Source organism: Corvus cornix, chromosome 15 (assembly GCF_000738735.6).
Source record: "Corvus cornix cornix isolate S_Up_H32 chromosome 15, ASM73873v5, whole genome shotgun sequence".
In the NCBI taxonomy this organism is placed as follows: Eukaryota; Metazoa; Chordata; class Aves; order Passeriformes; family Corvidae; genus Corvus; species Corvus cornix.
Window position 1 is genome coordinate 5,656,359 of NC_046345.1, and position 19,019 is coordinate 5,675,377.

Here is a 19,019-nt window from a genome sequence, read left to right on the forward strand (position 1 = left end):
GGATTGGTTGGTTTTTTTTTTTTTACTATTGGCATGCATATTCTGAAAATGTAAATTAAACAATGTGATTTCTGATCTTCCACACAATGACATTCTGGAAGTTTTCAAACCAGGATATTCGAAGAAGGGAACCTAAACTGTTTTAGGATGGAGTTTGGCAAGTTTTATGGGAGGGACTATATACTTACATAAGGGAATTTGCTAATATTTAAAACTTGAATTCTGATATGAATCTGAAGTATCTTACAAAGAGATTAAAAATGAGCAGTTATTACTTTCACACCCCCCCCAATCTATTTACATTAACATGATGTTTCAAGGCTCCTTGGTCACTATGGGAGATCAGAGTTTTCCCCCTTCAGTGCATAATTTGTCCTCTGCTTTGTTTTTTTTTTGGTTTTGCACTTTTCTTCAAAGCACTGGAATTTAGCCATGACCACCCCATGGAGAGGATGTGGAGTACAATACAGTGCTGTGGTAATGGCATAAAATTATCCCTTGGCCACTTGTCATATCTGCTCACATACTTGAAATTAAATCTGTTACTAGCTCTATGTTAAGATAAGTTTTATCCCTGTGCTAGATTGACAAGGATTCTTTTTGTCCACCTAACTGCCACAGCTCTGTATGACATGATGTGGTCAGAGACCTGTATGAGTGTTTTATTTATGCAGTCATTGGTTATTACAGTACTCAGTAAACTTATTATAAATAATGACATAACGTTGCTTCAAATATTGTCCATAAATTAATTTTGTTTTCTAAGAATACAATTTCAATTATAAATACTTGCATGGAGTTATGGCTTTGATATGCCCTGCAGCAACATTCATGTAAGTACTGAGACTTCAAGTTACAGCCTGATTTAACATACCTTTGGAAATCCCCATTTGCAGCCCCACCCCAGCTGAGTACAGCTGGGCAGATAACTCTGAGAGAGCTCATTCTTTTTTGTATTGTGCATGATTTCGCTGCCCTGAAAAAGCTTCCTACTTATCCAACCTAGCTCATTTTCCTAAGAGACATGGGATTTTGATTTTTTTTTTTTTAAAGGAGCTTTATTAGTGAGACCTTTCAACCTTGGCTCCAGAGGATTAGTACTTCAGTATGTTCTATGCTAAGAAACCTGACTGAGTAATTTGAAAACTTCTTAAATTTTGTAACTAAATCAAGCGTACATCCTAAGACTAATTAGTCTCTTTGGTGTCCCAGCAATATTTTAACCTTCTTTGCTCTTAATATTTAGCCTGCTAAGGAAACTTGGCAAAAAATGAGGTAGTCAATGTTCTGCAATTACTGTTCATGCTCACCAGTGATGTTTTACACTTTCTTCACCCATTTGTATCTATTTGTCCTCTTGGCTTAAAAGGTCATCTCTTTTGCACAAGCATATTATTTTTCTTTTAAGCAGCATCTGACTAAATGAGGGCCTGGCAAACACCATAGCTTCCGCATTTTACACGTTAAGGCACATATTAAATGTATTAAAATATGGAATTAATCATTTTGAGCTCAAAACCATGTTCCAGCTATGCTCATCTAGCTGTCTTTGAAGAGCCTCCTAGCTTTTTGCAATGGCAGTATGCACAAATTGTTTGAGCTGTCCTTGTTCCTCTGTTCCATACAGCTCTGTGTAACTTACCTAGCCCTGGCATTTAACACTTCATCGATATTTCAGTCAAATTTACTACATTACACACATGCACACTGGAAATACGATTCCAGTAATGAAATCTGTTTATGGGGAGAGAGTCATGTGAGTCATAAACATGAAGATGTAATTAAGTGGTATAGCAAGCCTTTCTTTCTTTCACATTTTGGGAGTGTAAGTTGCTATTTCCTTTGAACTTCAACCTAACCTCATTAACAGGGAGACCAAAAAAGTCAGGAATAGCTGCAACATTGCAAACAAACCATCTGAAGCATTCAGTTCTGAATCCTCCATGTGAGACACACATGTTCTCTCAGGACTCGGAGCTGCTGTTTTGCCTTTTATTTTGTTTATGTCCATTCCAGTCTGCTTGGCAGACACTAAGAAGAAGAGAGGAAGAAAAGGGAAGACTAAGCTCCTCCTGGAGTAACTACCACTGTCTTCTGTGATTCTGCTCACACACCTTCATCTAACACTGCTAAATTCTGTCCAGCCTGTTTACATAGGCAGAATGTCAGAACACATTTCTGACTGAAGCATGTAGTGTTATGTATAAACATTAGGGAATGAGACACACGATACAATCATGTCAATTCATCACCATAATGAAAAATCCTTAACTGTAGATTCTTAATTATTGTTATGATGAATCATTGCATGCAAATCTCTCTAGGCAATCAAGATGCTGCATGTTCTTGGCATTGCCATGGTATTATGTGGGCATAGTTAATAGGTAACTTATGCTCCAGATACTTTTCTAGCAGTAAATATCATTAAGGAAAAGAAGCTTATTTAGGAAATTTTTTCTCTGAAAATTTTCAAGTAGGATTTTTTTACACAATTGCTTTCTTGTTCCATCACGAAACTCAAGTTTTTTATTGTGCACTTCACAAGATAGTTTTGATGGTCTTATGACTTAGCATCATGCTTACTGAAAACAGAAAGTCTGGTGAAGAATAAAAGATTTTTTTACTTACAGAGTTTCATAAACCATGAGGTTTATATTAAGATTTGGATGGGCTTGCAATGTACAGTTTGCTCTAAATTGCTGCAATTCCTTTTTCTAGTATCAAGTTTCAGTGCAATGCTTGAAGCAGCTGCTACTGGTCAAAAGGACATTTTGTAAATGTAAGTCTGGATTATCTGTGCAAGTAAGTGTCCAAGTTTAAATCCTCTGCTCCCCACCACAGAGAAAACGAGCAAGGCTGGTTTTAAAAGGATCCTTTGTGTAGAACAAATGGAGTGGAGAGAATTTGCCTTTCAGCTTTTTTCCTGGTGCCATATCCAGATAATTTGTTAACATCTGTGGTCTTTATAAAGAAAATGCAAATTCTTTCATTTTAGACCAAGTTAAATTTCTTAATTAGGAGGGTCAGGTTTCTTAAATCGTGCCTGGTATATCAGAAAACTAAGAGTAAGATGTCCTCTGAACAATGAATATCAGAGTGTTGAATGATTTTGTGTTCATTAAATTAGACCTCTTAATCTGTATTTAAGTCTAGGTAAAAGGCATCTGTCTTACGGTCACGCTTATGTATTTGTTTGCCTAGCTTGAACATGGGAATCACATTCAAAAAAAAACCACCAAGCAACAAAACTCTGAACAAAGTAAAAAAAAAAAAAAAAATCACTTTAGATCCATTTTTATTGTCTGGTTTGGTTTTCTTAACTTCAAGTAAGAAATATACTTCTTCCAATAGAATGTGTGCCTATGCATGGACACCTGCTCTGGTGCTTAGCAGTGAAGACCTAAGTTATGCCTTAGAAACAGAGGGTAATTGCACAGAAGAAGTTAGGAAAGCAAGTGAAGACATCAATGATTAGACTTACTAAAATGTGTAGCTACAGTTGCTTGTTAGCATGCAAAACTAGAATTTCTTAATATTTAGGTGTACTTTAAAGAATGTGATTCGGGAAAGAAAATTTTGGAACGTACTGACACAAATCATGACATTGTGGACACAGTAAAAAACAGAATACATTAAAAATATTAAATTCTGGAAAGAAGCTTCATGTGAGTAGCTTGTGAATTATGTGATTTTAAAAAAATCAGTCCAGGTTGTGGTTTCACAGCAATGCTAAGTATCTGCACCTGCCAGAGACAGAATTCTAGCCCAGAGTTCCCATATACCACAGAGACACCTCTTCCCTATGTCCTCTCATATTGTCTTTTGTTTCCTCCAAGCAATTCTCTGTATGATGCACTATATACACTAAACTAATGTAATTCATTTTATGAGCTAATTGCAATGGATGGACATGTTTATACCTCATAAAAACGTTCCTTTTCTTTTTTGTCCTCTAGATTTAAATAAATTAATGATATATCTCTATGGATTCAAAGAACTAGCAGTACTTCCTAAGTTTTGTGTGATTCCCTGTCACACAGTATGATTTGTAAATAATATAATCCAGTAATTCTGAGGTAAGATGAAAAGGATAGCAGTGGAGGACCAATTCAGTAAGCTTGTCATTAGCTCTAAAAAACCTGTGTAAAATATAGCTTAGTCTGCAACTGAAAATAAGCTGTTTTGCCTTATCCTGGCTTCTGTTTGGAAATCACTATCCACTGTTGTATAACTGCCAATCTCTGTTCAACTGAGACACAGGCCTAAAAAAATTGCATGGTGCTCTTACTTCGGCAGGATGGAATCTCACAGTATTTCCAATATATTCCATCTTCATGTTCTGCAATATAGCACCATGGGCTGACATCCCCATCAGGGTTTCTGAAAGAGAAAATCAGTGAGCAAAATTCAATCTTTTTTCAAAAACCACACAAAAAAAATCAATCTTATAAACCTTCAACAGCATCACTATTTTTGCTCTAATACCTCCCATTGACTATTTACCAAGAAAAAGGCAAAGTTTTGTGTTATCAGGAAGTTCAGATAGCTTTGGTTATGACACTATTCATCAAGCATAAGATGCTAGTACTGTCTAAAATGTAGCTTTTTTTTATTCTAAGTTTAAAAGGTGCAGAGCTATTTCTGGTCAGTATTGACAGGGAGGAAGATTTTCTGTCCCACATCCTGTGTACGGGTTCCATAGACTCATAAACTCAATTTTTTGCCTTGGTACAAAATAGTCCAGACTCCAACTTTCTGTTATATGTGGTGATAAAAACAGTGAGCTGATAAAGTCTTCTGGGAAAGAGTTATTTTCTTTCCCTTCAATAAAACTGACTAAAGCCATTCCAGTGATTTCTCTATATTGATGGTTAATTCCTTATGTGTCCATGATAATGATGATCACTATTTTTATAGTTATTTGCTGTTGAACAGCATCACTTAAAAATGCACACCTAATTAGTCATTAGGTTATTTAAAGATTTTTCTGTGTACACTTTGAAAAGCTATTCATGTTGTAAAGATCTATTTAAGAGAATAAATTGTTCGATTGGACAGTCAGGGTGAAATATGACCTTTTCTTTTAACTAGGACCAGTTACAATCTTTTTATCACATACTTTGGCACGAATTCTATTAATGACACAGCCCTACTGAAGTGTCAGTTCAGCTGCATGTTGTCATTTACACGTATTAACAACTCTTTTGTGGGAGATCCAATTTTAGAAATTCTGTGGATGGTTTTTTGGTCAAATAACAGACTGCTGAAAATAACTGGTGAGTTGAGTTCAGTTTAGATTACTAAAATGTTGCTAGTTAGGTTTTCAGACAGATTAGTAGAGGTAGTGGACAGTGAAAGTCTAAGACTAGCTATGCTAGGAATTTAGGTGTAATGCAAGAGCTTCCAGTAGCTAAAAAAAGTAGAAGACTAAAACCAAGTAAAGCTTGTACTTGAACTAACCCATTTTCCCTTGTTTCCAGAGTTACAGGAATTTTTGCGTTTACATCTTCATGACAGAAACCGTATGTCTGGAATTGAATCATGATAATGGCACTCTACACATAAATGCCTTAAAAATGCGAGGAAATTGTAGAGAAACATGATGAATGTCTTCAGGAATCTTTGTCTTGAACCTCAGAAGCACACACAGTTAGAAAACAACTCTCTGTCTTTCAGAATCTCCAAAAATTTCAGTCTTCATAATTTTGTTATGGTTGAAATGAGTGGAACGTTATGAGGCATTTCCATCGTAACAGGGTGTCTTGAAGTAAACAAAGTATTCCAAGTAAGGACCACCCATGGAGAGGTAGCATGCTTCTGATTAATACTTCAAGTGTAAAATTAGATTATTCAAATGCTGTTCCTAAAATCAAATCTCAAAGCAATGTATTATGCCTTAAAAAAGCCTTGTGAGGTATGTGCTGCCTGAGAGAAGGGAAGATCAAGTTGTCCATTGTCATCAAACAGATGAATGTCAGAGAAAGAGCTAAAACAGCTGTATCACAGGCCTCGACAACATTTGCATGCTAAAGATATACTCTGGCACTGTTAGTCACTTTCCAAGCTTTCTTTCAAGAGAATGTGAAGTTAAAAGTCATCCATTAGTTAGGACTGTCATTCCATACACCTGTCAGAATATTCCTAGGCCAAGTGATACAGCGTAAGGAAGAAAATGCCTAACCTTCCAGTCAAACTCAGCCTCAACGAGGATAATCCAACACCTAGCAGAATGAGGTAAAAAAGCTCTATTTGGGAATCAAGTAATTTCTCATGTTTACATATCAGATTATAGGCTTCTTGCTCCTTGTAACACCAAGTTCTCATTTGCTAGGTAAAGCAAGTCTCAAGTGTTTTTTGAGTATCTGGATAAACATTCAGTTTTTTATATGTTTTTGCACAGCTTGAACACATTTTGCTTTGTACTAACCAAAATATTAGCCGAAATGACTTCCAAAAGTAAGATCCTGTATATACAGTCTGTCTAAAATATTGCCACACAGCAACAATCAAAATTACATTCTTAATTCTGCTATTTGTATCAGAGAGAATTCAGTGGCCACTGTATTTTAAATAGCTCTGTATCAGTATGCCTACTGAGACATGGAGCTGAAAAAAAGCCTGCAGAGCCCAGACATCTCTGAACTTAAGTTCTGATTTGGCTCCTAAATTGTGAAGTTCTTACTTAAGTTTTGTTCTGAGTTCTATCCATAGTTATAGAGGACTTCTCTAGAAGGCAAGGAAACAGAAGTGCATCTGCTGTGGTTTAATCTGGTATTGTAACCCCTGACAGATGAGCTTCTGAATTCAAATAACTACTCTAACTCACTTAGAATTTTTAGTGACTACAGAACTTTCATTAGAACAAAACTTGGAAACAGAGTGTGTAACAGAACCAGGCTTGTGTGGGAGGATAAAAATCATAAAGAGACTCCTCCAGACACTTGCTGCACTGCTGTACTTCTGATTTGGATCATTTTTTTATCTCCACCTTTTCATTTAAGTAATCTATAGTCTTTCTCTGTCATGTCAACTTCCAGATTGGACACATTATAAGGGACAGTGCTGAAAAAGTGTGGGAGCTGGGTTGAAAAAGTTATTCTACTAATGGTGCTCATAGATCCAGGGTACTAATTCCAGGATAAACCAAAAAGTGTTAGACACAGTTCTGACATTCTTCACTGCATGACAGGAAGTTTCATGATTTTCTTCCAACTGCTTAAAGTAACACTGGGTATACAGGCAATGTTAAAGCAATGTGGTATTTCTTACCTGCAGTAGTTATGCTCTCCAAGCCCTCCCTCCCCATTGGGATATTTCACAGTATTATAAGGATGCTCAAAGGTCTCATTCCAAAAAAGACAAGGTTTCCCTGCATATTGGGAGGTCTGGTTCTGAGTGCCACGATAGTCGGCCCCGTTTGCTGTATAGCATTCTGGGAAGAAAGAGAAATGAAAAAAAGAAAGAGTATATGTAGGTTTAGTGTTTGTTCTTCCCTCACCCTCCACCCCATCTCCAATAGACCATGTTCCCTGCATTGTTTAGGCAGCTAAAGATGCTGGCTAGGATTTAAGATTTCTCTCAGTCAAACCTCTATTCAAGAGATTATGATGTCATTACTTTAATAAACAATGTATGAGACAGGTCTGAAGAGAGGTTTACACAATTAACATGCATTTTCTGAATAAGCATAATACTTTTTTTACTGTTTTTCCTATGTTTTACTCATTAGCACAACTCTGTAACTTGTTAATTTTCCAAAAATGAAATTATATGATATTACCAGTCTGCTACTTATCAGCACATTAAACAAAATCTCATGCTACTTCAGCTAAAGTTCTGACTTGATAAAGTGAAAGACTTCATAGGCACGGATCTTACCAACATTTACATTCTGATTTAGAAAAATTCTTAGGGATTGAATTGCCTTAGAAAGGGACCTCCTTCAGTAGAGTATAGTCATGATTTGCTACTAAAGCATTTATGCTTTCAAATTAAAAAGTCTGTATCAGTATTCTTCTGCCTCACTCACATTTTATCCCACTTATGTTTGTTTTCTTAGCTTCCTAATACTCAGCAAGTTAGAAATCAAAGTAGAGAATGATTTCTCTAGTTACTAAATACATTAGTCCCTTCTCTGCGGAACTACAAATTTCATGCTGCCTGGTTTTGCTGGGTCTTGTTAATCATAGAATCATAGAATGGTCTGGGCTGAAAGGGACCTGAAGGATCATCTGGTTCCGACCACCCTGCCATGGGCATGGACACGTTCACTGGACATCTTCTGATCAAATAAATATTCAAATGCATGAACAATTTTCCTTTTGCTGAAATTGCAAAACAGTTTTGATTAAATTATGCAATGTGAGTGTGACAAAGCATGGGAACATGTTGCCCAGCAAGGCTGTAGAATCTCCATCCTTGGAGATATTCAAAAGCCACCTGGGCACGGTTCTGGACAACCTGCTTTAGGGGACCGTGCCTGAGCACAGCAGTTGGACAAGATGACCTCCAGAGGTCACTTTGATCTCAACCATTCTGTGATTATCTTCCAGAAACAGTCATTATAATTAGTGTACCATAAGTAAGTCCATCCTGTTTATAATTGATACTTGCTAACATTTATCATCCTTGCATTTATTTAAGAATAGGGTTAAAATATAACAGTCTGTGACAGAATTAAAACCGCTGTGTTACGCTGCTGTAAACATTTATTTGTACTGGACAGCGTTACTGAGGAAATTCACAAATGCTTTCTGCTAACTACAGGCTGTGAAACCTCCTGTTTCATCTGATAGCATTCTCTGTAGAAACCATGTTAGAGCTGCAGAGACGTTCTACTGCCCTGAGGGAGTGGGAGAGTGCTCTGAAGTATGTGCTGATCTCAGGTGTCCCTCATGAGATCTACCTTACAAAACAAGTCTAGAAAGACCTGTGTGGCTGCAGCTGGAAGAGGAAAAAAAAAACCCACCCACATCTTAATCCTGATATTCAGAGTACACCGTTTTTGTATTTAGAACTACTGTAGAAGAAGGAAAAATGTATTATTAAAGCCATGCCTCTGAAATTAGTTTAGTCTGGGCTCCCAAATATCAGAATGGTACAATTATAATAATTATTTCAGAGTTCTGTTACACAGCAGATGAAAGACAATGGTTTTGTGCTTTCACTGTGCATTTTCATGCCTAGGCAAGTTTGGATTTCTATTAAATGAAATTTTGTTGCTGAAGGCACACAGAAGAGGTGTCTGCACAGCCACTAATGTATTCTGCTATCATCCCTGGACAGAAAGCTATATAATTTAACCAAAACAAGCTTCAGGTCAATACTCCTCCTTACTGTAATTTACCTGACTGCCTTAGCAATACAGATGGGCTGCATACATTTGCTTAAAAATGCAAATCTGAGTTTCCAGTATTCAGGCCACCACAGATATTTGTGTAAACATGAAAAAAAACCACTTTAAGGTCACGACTGTGTTGCAACTTTCTTCAATACCTCTTTTGCTTTGCAGTTAACATAAAAGCTTTTGTAGGTTATAGCTGAAAATATAAGCTGATGAATTTAGCAGAAAAGGGAGAAAAATGTAATCAAAATAGATAAACAAAATAATATGCAGTATAAAGAATTTGTGAGAAGTGATAAACACATCCAGAAAAGATATCTACATTAGCTTTGTGCTACTACTTTTTTTTTTGCTTCTCACTCCTAAATGAGAAGCAATATATACTTCTATCTACTCAGAAATGCAAGGAATGCTACAATACCTGAATTTAGTCTGGCACACAAACTAAACTGAAGTTAACTTCAGTCCATTTTAGGATCAGCTAAGACTGGCCCATGCTTTAACTTGCAGTAGCAACTGACTTACATTTTCATGTCAGCTTTTTTTAACTGATTTTCTTCAAACTTCACTGCACTTTAAGAACAAAAGGAAGAGTCAGATGTCTCTTCATTCCTCCTAGCTGCAGCTTTTTGTTCCCAAGACAATAGGTAGCTGTATCAGTGCCTCCTGTGTTCCTTTACACTATCAAGAGATTTGGTGGAAATGTGCCAGCTGAGTTGTAACAAAGCTCCCCTGGCTTAGATGTGGATGTGGAAAGGGGAGGCAGTGAGATACCAAGCAAAATCATTGATTATCCCTGAAACACTGAAGTGAAAACTTTTAAGTCATGGAATTTAGCAGCTGTTATCAAATGAAATACAAAACCTTTTGTGCTACAGGGAATGTGGATTTTGTTAAGGATTAGTAATAGTTTTGCCATAGCATGGGAGTGCAATCTTTTCAAATAAATATTGGCATTTTATAAAATCAGGTCAGTTGTCCTTGCTACACTCCCTCCTGGCTTCTTGTGCAGCTGCTCACTGGCTAAGCATGGGAAACTGAGAAGTCCTTGATTTAGAGTAAGCCCTACTTGGCAACAACTAAAAAATCAGTGTGTTATCAACATTATTCTCACACTAAATACAAAACACAGCACTGTACCAGGTACTAAGAAGAAAATTATACCAGCTGAAACCAGGACGCAACCCTACAGTCTTTGACCTTGAACAGTCAGCGCTGGGATCTGCTGAGGTATGTTTTGTACAGTTTTCTGTAAAATTCCTAGCAGCATAGTTACAGATGTCAGCATATTCAGTATCTTGGCAGTAAACAACTCAATTCTTCCGTTTATCACAGGCAGTGATTTCATCATATTTTGCTGCATGACAGCCAAGACACTACCTTAGTGATTTCACCATTAAATTAATACTCCCAATGTGCTGAAGGTGCATGTTTCATCTGCAGAAAGGCCACTGTCCTCTCTATTTTAAATGCAAGTCCTAAGAGATTCTGGAGAACAGGAGGTTAGAACTTCCACCCTACTTTTCATCTTACACCACTAGTGCAATAATTCTGTGAAAAGACGAGCTTAAAAAAAAGGTCACCTAGATTTGTCTGCACAAAACTAATTCATATTGAGGTCACCTAAATTAAACAGTCAGAACAGACTGGACTGAACACTATCGGTAAAACTCTTTGGTTTACTCAAATCACCTGATTTCTCTTTGGTAGCTTATGTAGAAGGGAGGGGGAAAAGAGTAAATCAACCAGCAACAACCACCTCCCTACGTTGTGGCACCCACTGGATCCAACTGCCTTGTGCTGACTGATACTTCTACGATACTTTAGGCTATGAAGCCCTTCACTTGGAGTGTAAAATCATAACAGTGACTCAAGAAAATTAATACCAGTTCTATGAATTTCAGCAAGCCTTATTCCTTAAAGTTTTGTAAGACTATGGTAAACTATGACAGAACTCACACTGTATCCAGGTCCTCTCCCAGTGGCAAAGACAGCAAGGGAAGAACAGACACCTTGTGGACACTACAGCTGACAGCCTCCAAAAAGGCATCAGGATGCCACTGTGCTTGGCAGATGTGCCACATGGTTTTTGTTCATGCACGCAAGGCTCAAACTATCCTGTCAGCCATAAACATCTATTAAAACACTGGGGTTTCAGAGAGAACATGAAGAAAGAAAGCTGTGACCACTCATATCTACAAGTGTGTGACCTCATAGTTCTAAGATCTTAGTCAGCTGGGTTTCAGACATAGTCTGATGTAGAGGCTTATGTCAAATCTGTGATTAGAATCAGTGTCCATGATGATTTCACTCAATTAACTGCTTAATGACCCTGCTGCTTCTACTGTTTCACGGGGATGTCTGTAAACAGAATTAATCAGAGATAATTAATCAGAGAACCTTTGCAGTGGTTCTAGTACGAAAGGTTCCAACAGGTGCTGTTCAGGCTAATGTTTATGAGCCTTCGTGAGAAAACATGGACAGCAGTTTGTTGTCAGGGCTGCTTTGTTTTCAACACATCAGGTGCCATGGTTGATGAAAAGTAACTTTTCAAAATGAATGCTGAGACTACATAAGTATGTATTGAGTGACAACTGCCAGAACAAAAAAGCAGAAAACAAGACTAGGGATGTTGTCCCCTATAAGCGAATACTCAGTGTGTGATACAGGTTCACAATTAGTTTTATTAGAGCCAGATCAACATTTGGAAGATCAAACAGCAGCTGTTGTAGGAATTCTTTCCATCTGTGTCGGTTTCTTCTTCAATGTAGGGACCTTACAGTGATCATTTTCCTTTGTTACTTTGGGACTGCATGGCTGCCTGCACTCCACATGGGCGCCACTTTAGGATCATTTGAAAAATTAAGGTAGTGCAGACTGTAATAGCCTGACTTTTTTACTTATGATAAATCACTGACATTTGAGTCTGCACTGGCTTCCAATGATTTTCTCAAAGACATCTATCTAGAGACACTACAAATTGCAGACTGAAGGGATGGAGGTTTCAGGGTGTTTTAAATGACTTCTTAGAGGACTTTCCAAGTTTGAGGCCTGTACACAGCTTTTGAGACTGAAAATTCAGAATGACAAACTTCTTCCTATTCCACTGGAGAGAAAAAAAAAAAGAAACCACTTTGTTTGCTTAATGTTTTGGAAGCTACTTGGAGCATTGAGTAGTGTCCAGAGAGACTGACAACAATTATCAACCTGAAACTAGCCTACCCAAGCCAGAAATTATCCTACCACCTACTGCCCAACAAAAAGCAAGGTTTTCTTTTAAAGATCTGTAGATTAATGAAAGATAAATGAAAGTGGCTGCTATTTAAATCTTGGGTTTCATTACAGCAGTGTAATTAAATGTTCTGTAAGGTTGGACCAAAAATTAAAGGTTCCTTGAATTTACATGGTATAACTGCCTGCTCAGTTTTCATTTGTTTTTCCTACAGCCTTTTAGAAAAGTCAGGAAAATGCTTAAGCAGAATATAAGGGTATGAAACCAAGGGTGCCAGGTCCGATAATGACTCAGTGTGGGTTGCTTGATGCATGTGCTTGCACAGTATTCTAAGAATAGTTTTAAGTCATTTCCATTCTACCTAAACTGTTCTAGTTCTTGCTGGAGATTGTAATTTAAGCACTCCTCCTTAAATGAAAGCACTGTATCTAGGTGCAGATGGCAACAGTTACAGGCACTAACCAGATGCTGCAGTCTCTAATTTGATTGAAAGGGTATAATTAGACAGCAGAAACACTTCAATGAGAAAGTAACGCACAGAGGAAAGGACAGAAACCACTGAACTGATGCCAAGATACCCCGGCAGTAACAGAGGCAGGGGCCCACGGATGGAAGGGGCAAAACACCACATCACCTTCTTCAAATGAGAACATTTTTGTTTCCCTAGAGATGTGAATAGGGATTCTATTATCATAGGTTGCCACAGTTCTTCATGTGGGAACCCTGATTAAAACCAGAAGAAGCTTCAGGAGATGAAAGACACAAATATGGCTTCTGTGGTCATTATTAAAAATATTTTTAGCATTGCAATGGTTTTCTTTGAAGATGCAGTTTTATCGACTGAACCAAAAGTTAATTTGCATACTATCATACGAGTGGGCAGGAAAAAAAATCTCATTCTGTATTATGTTATGATGCAAAATAAATGCTTTTGGGAAGTATAAGGCTGATTTAGATCTACCCAAGTAAAAAAGTAGTGTACTATTTTTACATTTCAATACTTTTCTATTCCAATTCATACTAATACAATACAAGCACTCATCAAAACTATCAGGCTTCTGTGCCTGTGCTGTGTAACAGTAAAACCCCCCCACAACAGAACAGTTGATACAAGCCAAAGAAAAGCCATCACAAAAGAATTATCTTTGTTCAAAATTGCAATTTTCAAAATTGCCAGAAAACAACTCCCCATTTGTTAAATCAGACAGTTATGTTTTGATGCGATGCTATGTGAGAGCACTTGGTTAGCTGATCATTCTTCCTTTACAATGCAGGGGAACTCCACATGCTTAAAATTTGTATCTTGCTCATTCCACATATCCATGCAAACGCACACTCAGACATATAATTTCTGAAAGTCCTCAAATGCAATCATTTTTGCTGGTCAGAATTAGAGACTTAATTAGCATTGGTCCAAGCCAGAGAGTAGCCACAGTGAGTATTTGATTATATTTGATTTATGCCACCTGAGATTTGATCAAACCTTGACTGAACCATCTGTCTGTCTTGTAAAAATGTACATTCCTGGAAATGTACAGACATGCAGAGTTGATACTTGTGTTCCCTGGCAGTGTGTGAGCTGTCATATATGTGAACTTGCTATCCTTGTGAAATTTTGACTCTCATTGTCCAGCTAATCACTTTTCATTACTTTTTTTTTTTTTTAAATCTGACTGGCCAGACCTTTTCTGGAATACGTTGGAAGCAGGCAAGTTAGGTTATGTGCACAAGAGGCAGTTCCCATTATTTCTAAATCCTTTAAAGTATTCATTCTGTCCCTTTTTTCTTTTTATTTGTACAATACAAACATGCTATATTAGCCAGAGTTTTGCAGCTGCTGGCTGGTCCTCAGCCACAAGATGCAAACACACTTGCTTGTCTTGTGATTCTTTATCACTGGAAGTAAGAATGTGTGATGTGGCCCCATAAGAATTTCTGTTCCTTAATACACCCATTTGTTTTCTTTCTTTGTGAAGTTTTAAAACTGTTGTTCCCTTGTCAAGTGTGGCAGACTGAATCCCTTTGGCAATTTTATCAGGATGCCCCATAGCCACTGTGTGGATGAAGGGAGTGGTCAATTGCACAACCATTATGGTGTGATATGACAAAACTGAAAATTTTGCAGCTGGCAGCATGTAATCCCTGCCTCCCTCCCACTTCTTTGGCTCCATCCTACTTAAATACATTCACATAACTCTGGATTTTGAGTTATGCTCTATGCATGTACAAGCATGATATGCTGAAATGCCTGACTATTTCATCCCCTATCTGCCTAGTTAGAAAGAAGAAAAAAAAAAATTGCTTTTTCAAGTATTTCCATGACGCTTGCTTATGGCATATCAAGTAGAACTGCTTCTCTGAATCACCAAGGCACAGGCAGAATAAGATGACAAGAGATACAAGGTTTGTAAGAGAAGGCTGGAATAACAGCTCTAAGGAAAGACTCAGCTGGGAAAAAAAACAAGGACATGGTGACTCAGTATTGCTAAATGGAAAGAAAACAGAGAAAGGAAAAAGATTGAAAATCATATACATTTCTGATGAGGAAATTAAATGAATGCTATAAATACAGAAACTAGAAATTATAACTTTTTGCACTGAGTATATAAAACAACATTTGTTCACCAAAACTAACATTTGCTGAAGGCATTTCCATTTCTTTGGCCTTGTAACACAAAACTCACCAAATTCAATCAGTCTTTTAATGGTAGGTAATCTATTCACAGATCTCTTACTTCTGATTCACTTGAGAAATTATGTATGGCTGAATGTTTGAATGCACAAATGTCAAGGTCTGAATGCAGAAATGTCAGTGTTTGAATTAACAGAAACTGTTAGACGTCACATGGTGAAGCAGAATCATTCTGTGAAAAGCAGCATAGTAGTATGTGCAAAAATGGTTAATTCACTTTCATTTCTGACAACTGGAGTAATTTTTCATATTGTAATTCCAGAAGTTTCTCTCCTATCTTAGCAAATGATGGTGACGCAGTCTTTATTTCGACTGCACTTCACAAAAAGCTTATTAAGACATACATTAGAAAAACAAAATAGGAATAGGCATTAAAAACATACCATATGACAAAATGCCTTCCAAAAACAGTAGTAATGTTTGTCATTTCACAATTCTGCTAGTTTCAAGTGCAACCTGACACAGCTGATGCCATTTAAATTCTGTGGCATTAAGGGTCAAGATGAAGTTCCCGATGTATACCTTGTGCAGATTAGGAACTCTGCAGATCCTGTACATGCCATACAAAGAACAGGTTGTTGTTGAAATGCAGATTTGCACTGTTTCCAGGTTCTTTAGCAGAAGACACATAGGTGGCAGTACTTTCTAGATCCATTCTCCTTTGCTACACCTTCATTCAGGGGCAATATATAATTGTCTCTATAATCCACACCCTTCTTCCCCTGCCCCAGCTGCTTGTGCTCAGGCATTTCTGTCCCCTTTAACAGCCAAACATTCACACTGGGCCACATCCTCCACTTGCTGTCACGCAGCCCTCTGTGAGAGATACGGTTACACATGGAGTGTTCTTTCCACAGTTCTGCTCTGAAACCTTACAAGCAAACATTCTTCAACCTAAGCACAGCAAGGAGTATCCACTGTGTGCACCAAACACGTCCTAATGGTACTGGGAACAGACTGTTAGACATGGTCCCTCTCTAGGCAGCTCTCCAAATGCTTATCTGAAAATACTCTCAAGTTTTACTTCTGAGAAGTAAAGTCTGCCAGAACTTTTCCTTGTAAAAGGTTTTTTATTCCCTGAAAAAGTCTATGTAAGTCTTTTCCATATCTAATTAGGTACATCTACAAAAACTTGATGAGCCAGTACGTGTTCAAAAAGAAGTGGAGCAAATTCTACTTGGTAAGAAGTAACAGCAATTAAGAATACACAAAACGTATCCAGAAGGACCACACATCTGATGGCTGTGACACTGTGATCATCTGGAACTTCCACTTCAGACCTTGCAAAGTATGGCCAATGTTTACCAGAGGAGAACCATAGTACTTGAAATCATTAGTAACAACTAAAATGAGGACAAAAGCGTGCAGAGAAATTTTAAGTGAAAAATCACCTTAGGAAGTGAAGCTTCAGGCTTCCCAGACTCTTTGGCTGAACGAGAACCTAAATGGTCAGAGGAGTCCAGGCTTGGCTGAGAGCTGGAGCAGCCCACTGCGGACAGGCAGGATGGCCACCCTTCAAGCTCTGGCTCTGCTGCCAGAGTTTTCTTTCCCAGTGACACAAACAATCGCACGCCCCTCTCCCTTTACAAGCCTCCATTCCACAGATCTAGCTATCGAACCACTTTTATAGAGAAACGTGCTGCTCTTCTTTCTCTTACATCATGCTTTCATACAGTTTCCGAGCTCCCAGTTCAGCAAGCACAGAGAGAGCCTCAAATGCCCACGAACTCCACGCAAAAACACCCGCAGCGTGTTTGCACGAGCAGCTTCGAGCCCGGCACCGCTCTGGCGAGCAGGAAGGGATGTCGTCGCGACCTCGAAGAGGCGCTGCCGGGCGGCAGAGCCCTTCCGCGGGAGGCTGCGCGCCAGCTGCGGCTCTGCGGAGCTCGGGGAGAGGCTGCCCGGCTCCCTCGCCGCTCAGCCCTGCGAGGAGCCCGGGGAGCAGCCCCAGACGCGCCCCCCTCCCGGCTCCCCGCGGAGCGTCACTCACCGGAGAGAACGGGCTCGCGGCAGCAGCTCAGCGCCAGCCCGGAGAAGGCCAGGACGGCGGCGAGGGCGGGAGGCTCCATAGGCAGCGGCCGCCGGGCCGCACCGCGCTCGCAGGCGGCAGCCCCGGCGCTCCGGGGGTGGCAGACGGCCGGGAAGAGCGCAAAGTGCGGGAAGCGGAGGCCCTACAGCATGTGTCCTGTAAGTGCGCCCCGGCGAGGTGCCGAGTGGCAGATGAGGGATCCTATTACCAGCCATGTGACAGGAAAGGATAGAGACCGACATCCCAACCTGCTGCAGCGCGGGACCGCAGAACTGCCGCTTCCACTTCTGACACCGACAGGTTCGGGCTGACGGCGTTCGCCCCGGGGCAGCGCTTCGGCCCGCGGAGCCCTCCTCGCAGGCCGGGACGCCTCGCCACACACACACACACACACACACACACACACACACACACACATACACAAACACAAACACACACACACACAAACTCCTCCATCGCAGCAGCGACCCACGTCTCGCTCTCGTCACTCCCCTCGTACCCAGTGTCCCGCTGCGGGCGCGGAAGAGGTCGGGCGAGAGCCCGCCAGGCCCGTGGCCTAGCGCGGCCGGCCGCTGCCCCTGCCCCGCGCACGCCCTCCGCCCGCTGGGTTCCCCTGGGGTGCCGGAGCCGATGGGAGTGCGCAGGTGCAGCTCGGCTCTCCTGTTCTGCAGCCGCGAAGGCACGGACGGACACGGCACGGGAAGAGAACGCTGCGGACTTTCTGAGGGACGCGGGCATGAGCGGCTCCGCGGGCGGCGAGGTGCCATCGCCGCACGGTGCGATTTGGGGCGTCATTCTGAAAGTGAAAAGGCACTTTTCAGTGACAGAAGTGACCGGGCGGTGCAGCCATGCCGAGGGAGCGCTGACAGAAAGCAGCGCGGGCGCTGAACCCCTCGTGTCCCCCGTAGGCCGCGTCCCGAGGCGGGCGGAGCTGCGGCCGCTGCCCCGGCCCCGGGTCGCAGGGACAGGCACAAAGACAGGCACAGAGGCACAGAGACAGGCACAGAGACACGGAGACAGACAAGGAGACAGGCACGGAGACAGGCACACAGCGCCCACCCTTCCCAGAGACCCGAGACATTCGCGGGCGGGCACGGACACGGACACGGGGACGTGAGGGACGCCCCCGCACACACACACCCAGCGCGACAAACACAAACACAGCAGCCAGGAACACAAACACAGGCTCCGGAACCGAAAGAGCAGCGTTGCTTTCTGAGAACGCACGTGCAGAAAGATAGGGTTTCTGGTTTGTTTTGGTTTTGGTTGTGGGTTTGTTTTTTTTTTTTCATCTACCTGAAGATGGACAAAGTGTCAAGGTGGTGATGTCAAGCTATTGTCTAAACTTCTACAAAGTCTTATTACCTGGCCTGTGAGACGTTTTAGCAATGGCAGTACAGCTTTGCTATGCACAAACTAAGAGCGAAAAACCCCCACGCTAACAGCAAAATACATAGAGAAAGTTGGTGTGTCGAGAACAGAAGGAGACAAAGGTCCTTGTAGCCCCTTTACACCATTGCTGTGTAATCAAATAGCAACCCATACAGGGAGAGAACAATTTGCTATTCTGAAAGGGGAAGAAACAAAATACAGTTTGTAGGCCTTAACTATTGTATCCACAGTATGAATGCATCTCACTTTTAGCATACAGAAACCTCCCATCATATAAAGCTGTAAGGTTGATTTTGAGGAGGAAAATATGCTTATGTTTGGCATTTGTGAC

General features: G+C 40.3%; 1 protein-coding gene across 1 annotated transcript in view; it reads right to left on the reverse strand.

Moving 5' to 3' along the window:
* The window catches only part of KREMEN1 (kringle containing transmembrane protein 1), a 30,584-nt gene extending 13,047 nt beyond the window's left edge, over positions 1–17,537 (reverse strand). The window contains exons 1-3 of the mRNA XM_039561262.1: positions 17,258–17,537; positions 7,270–7,432; positions 4,289–4,380 (exon numbers count right to left, since the gene is read on the reverse strand). Coding sequence (XP_039417196.1) covers positions 4,289–4,380; positions 7,270–7,432; positions 17,258–17,336 — 334 coding nt within the window. The 5' untranslated portion in view covers positions 17,337–17,537. The remainder of the gene's footprint in view (positions 1–4,288; positions 4,381–7,269; positions 7,433–17,257) is intronic.
* Positions 17,538–19,019: the final 1,482 nt, after the last annotated feature.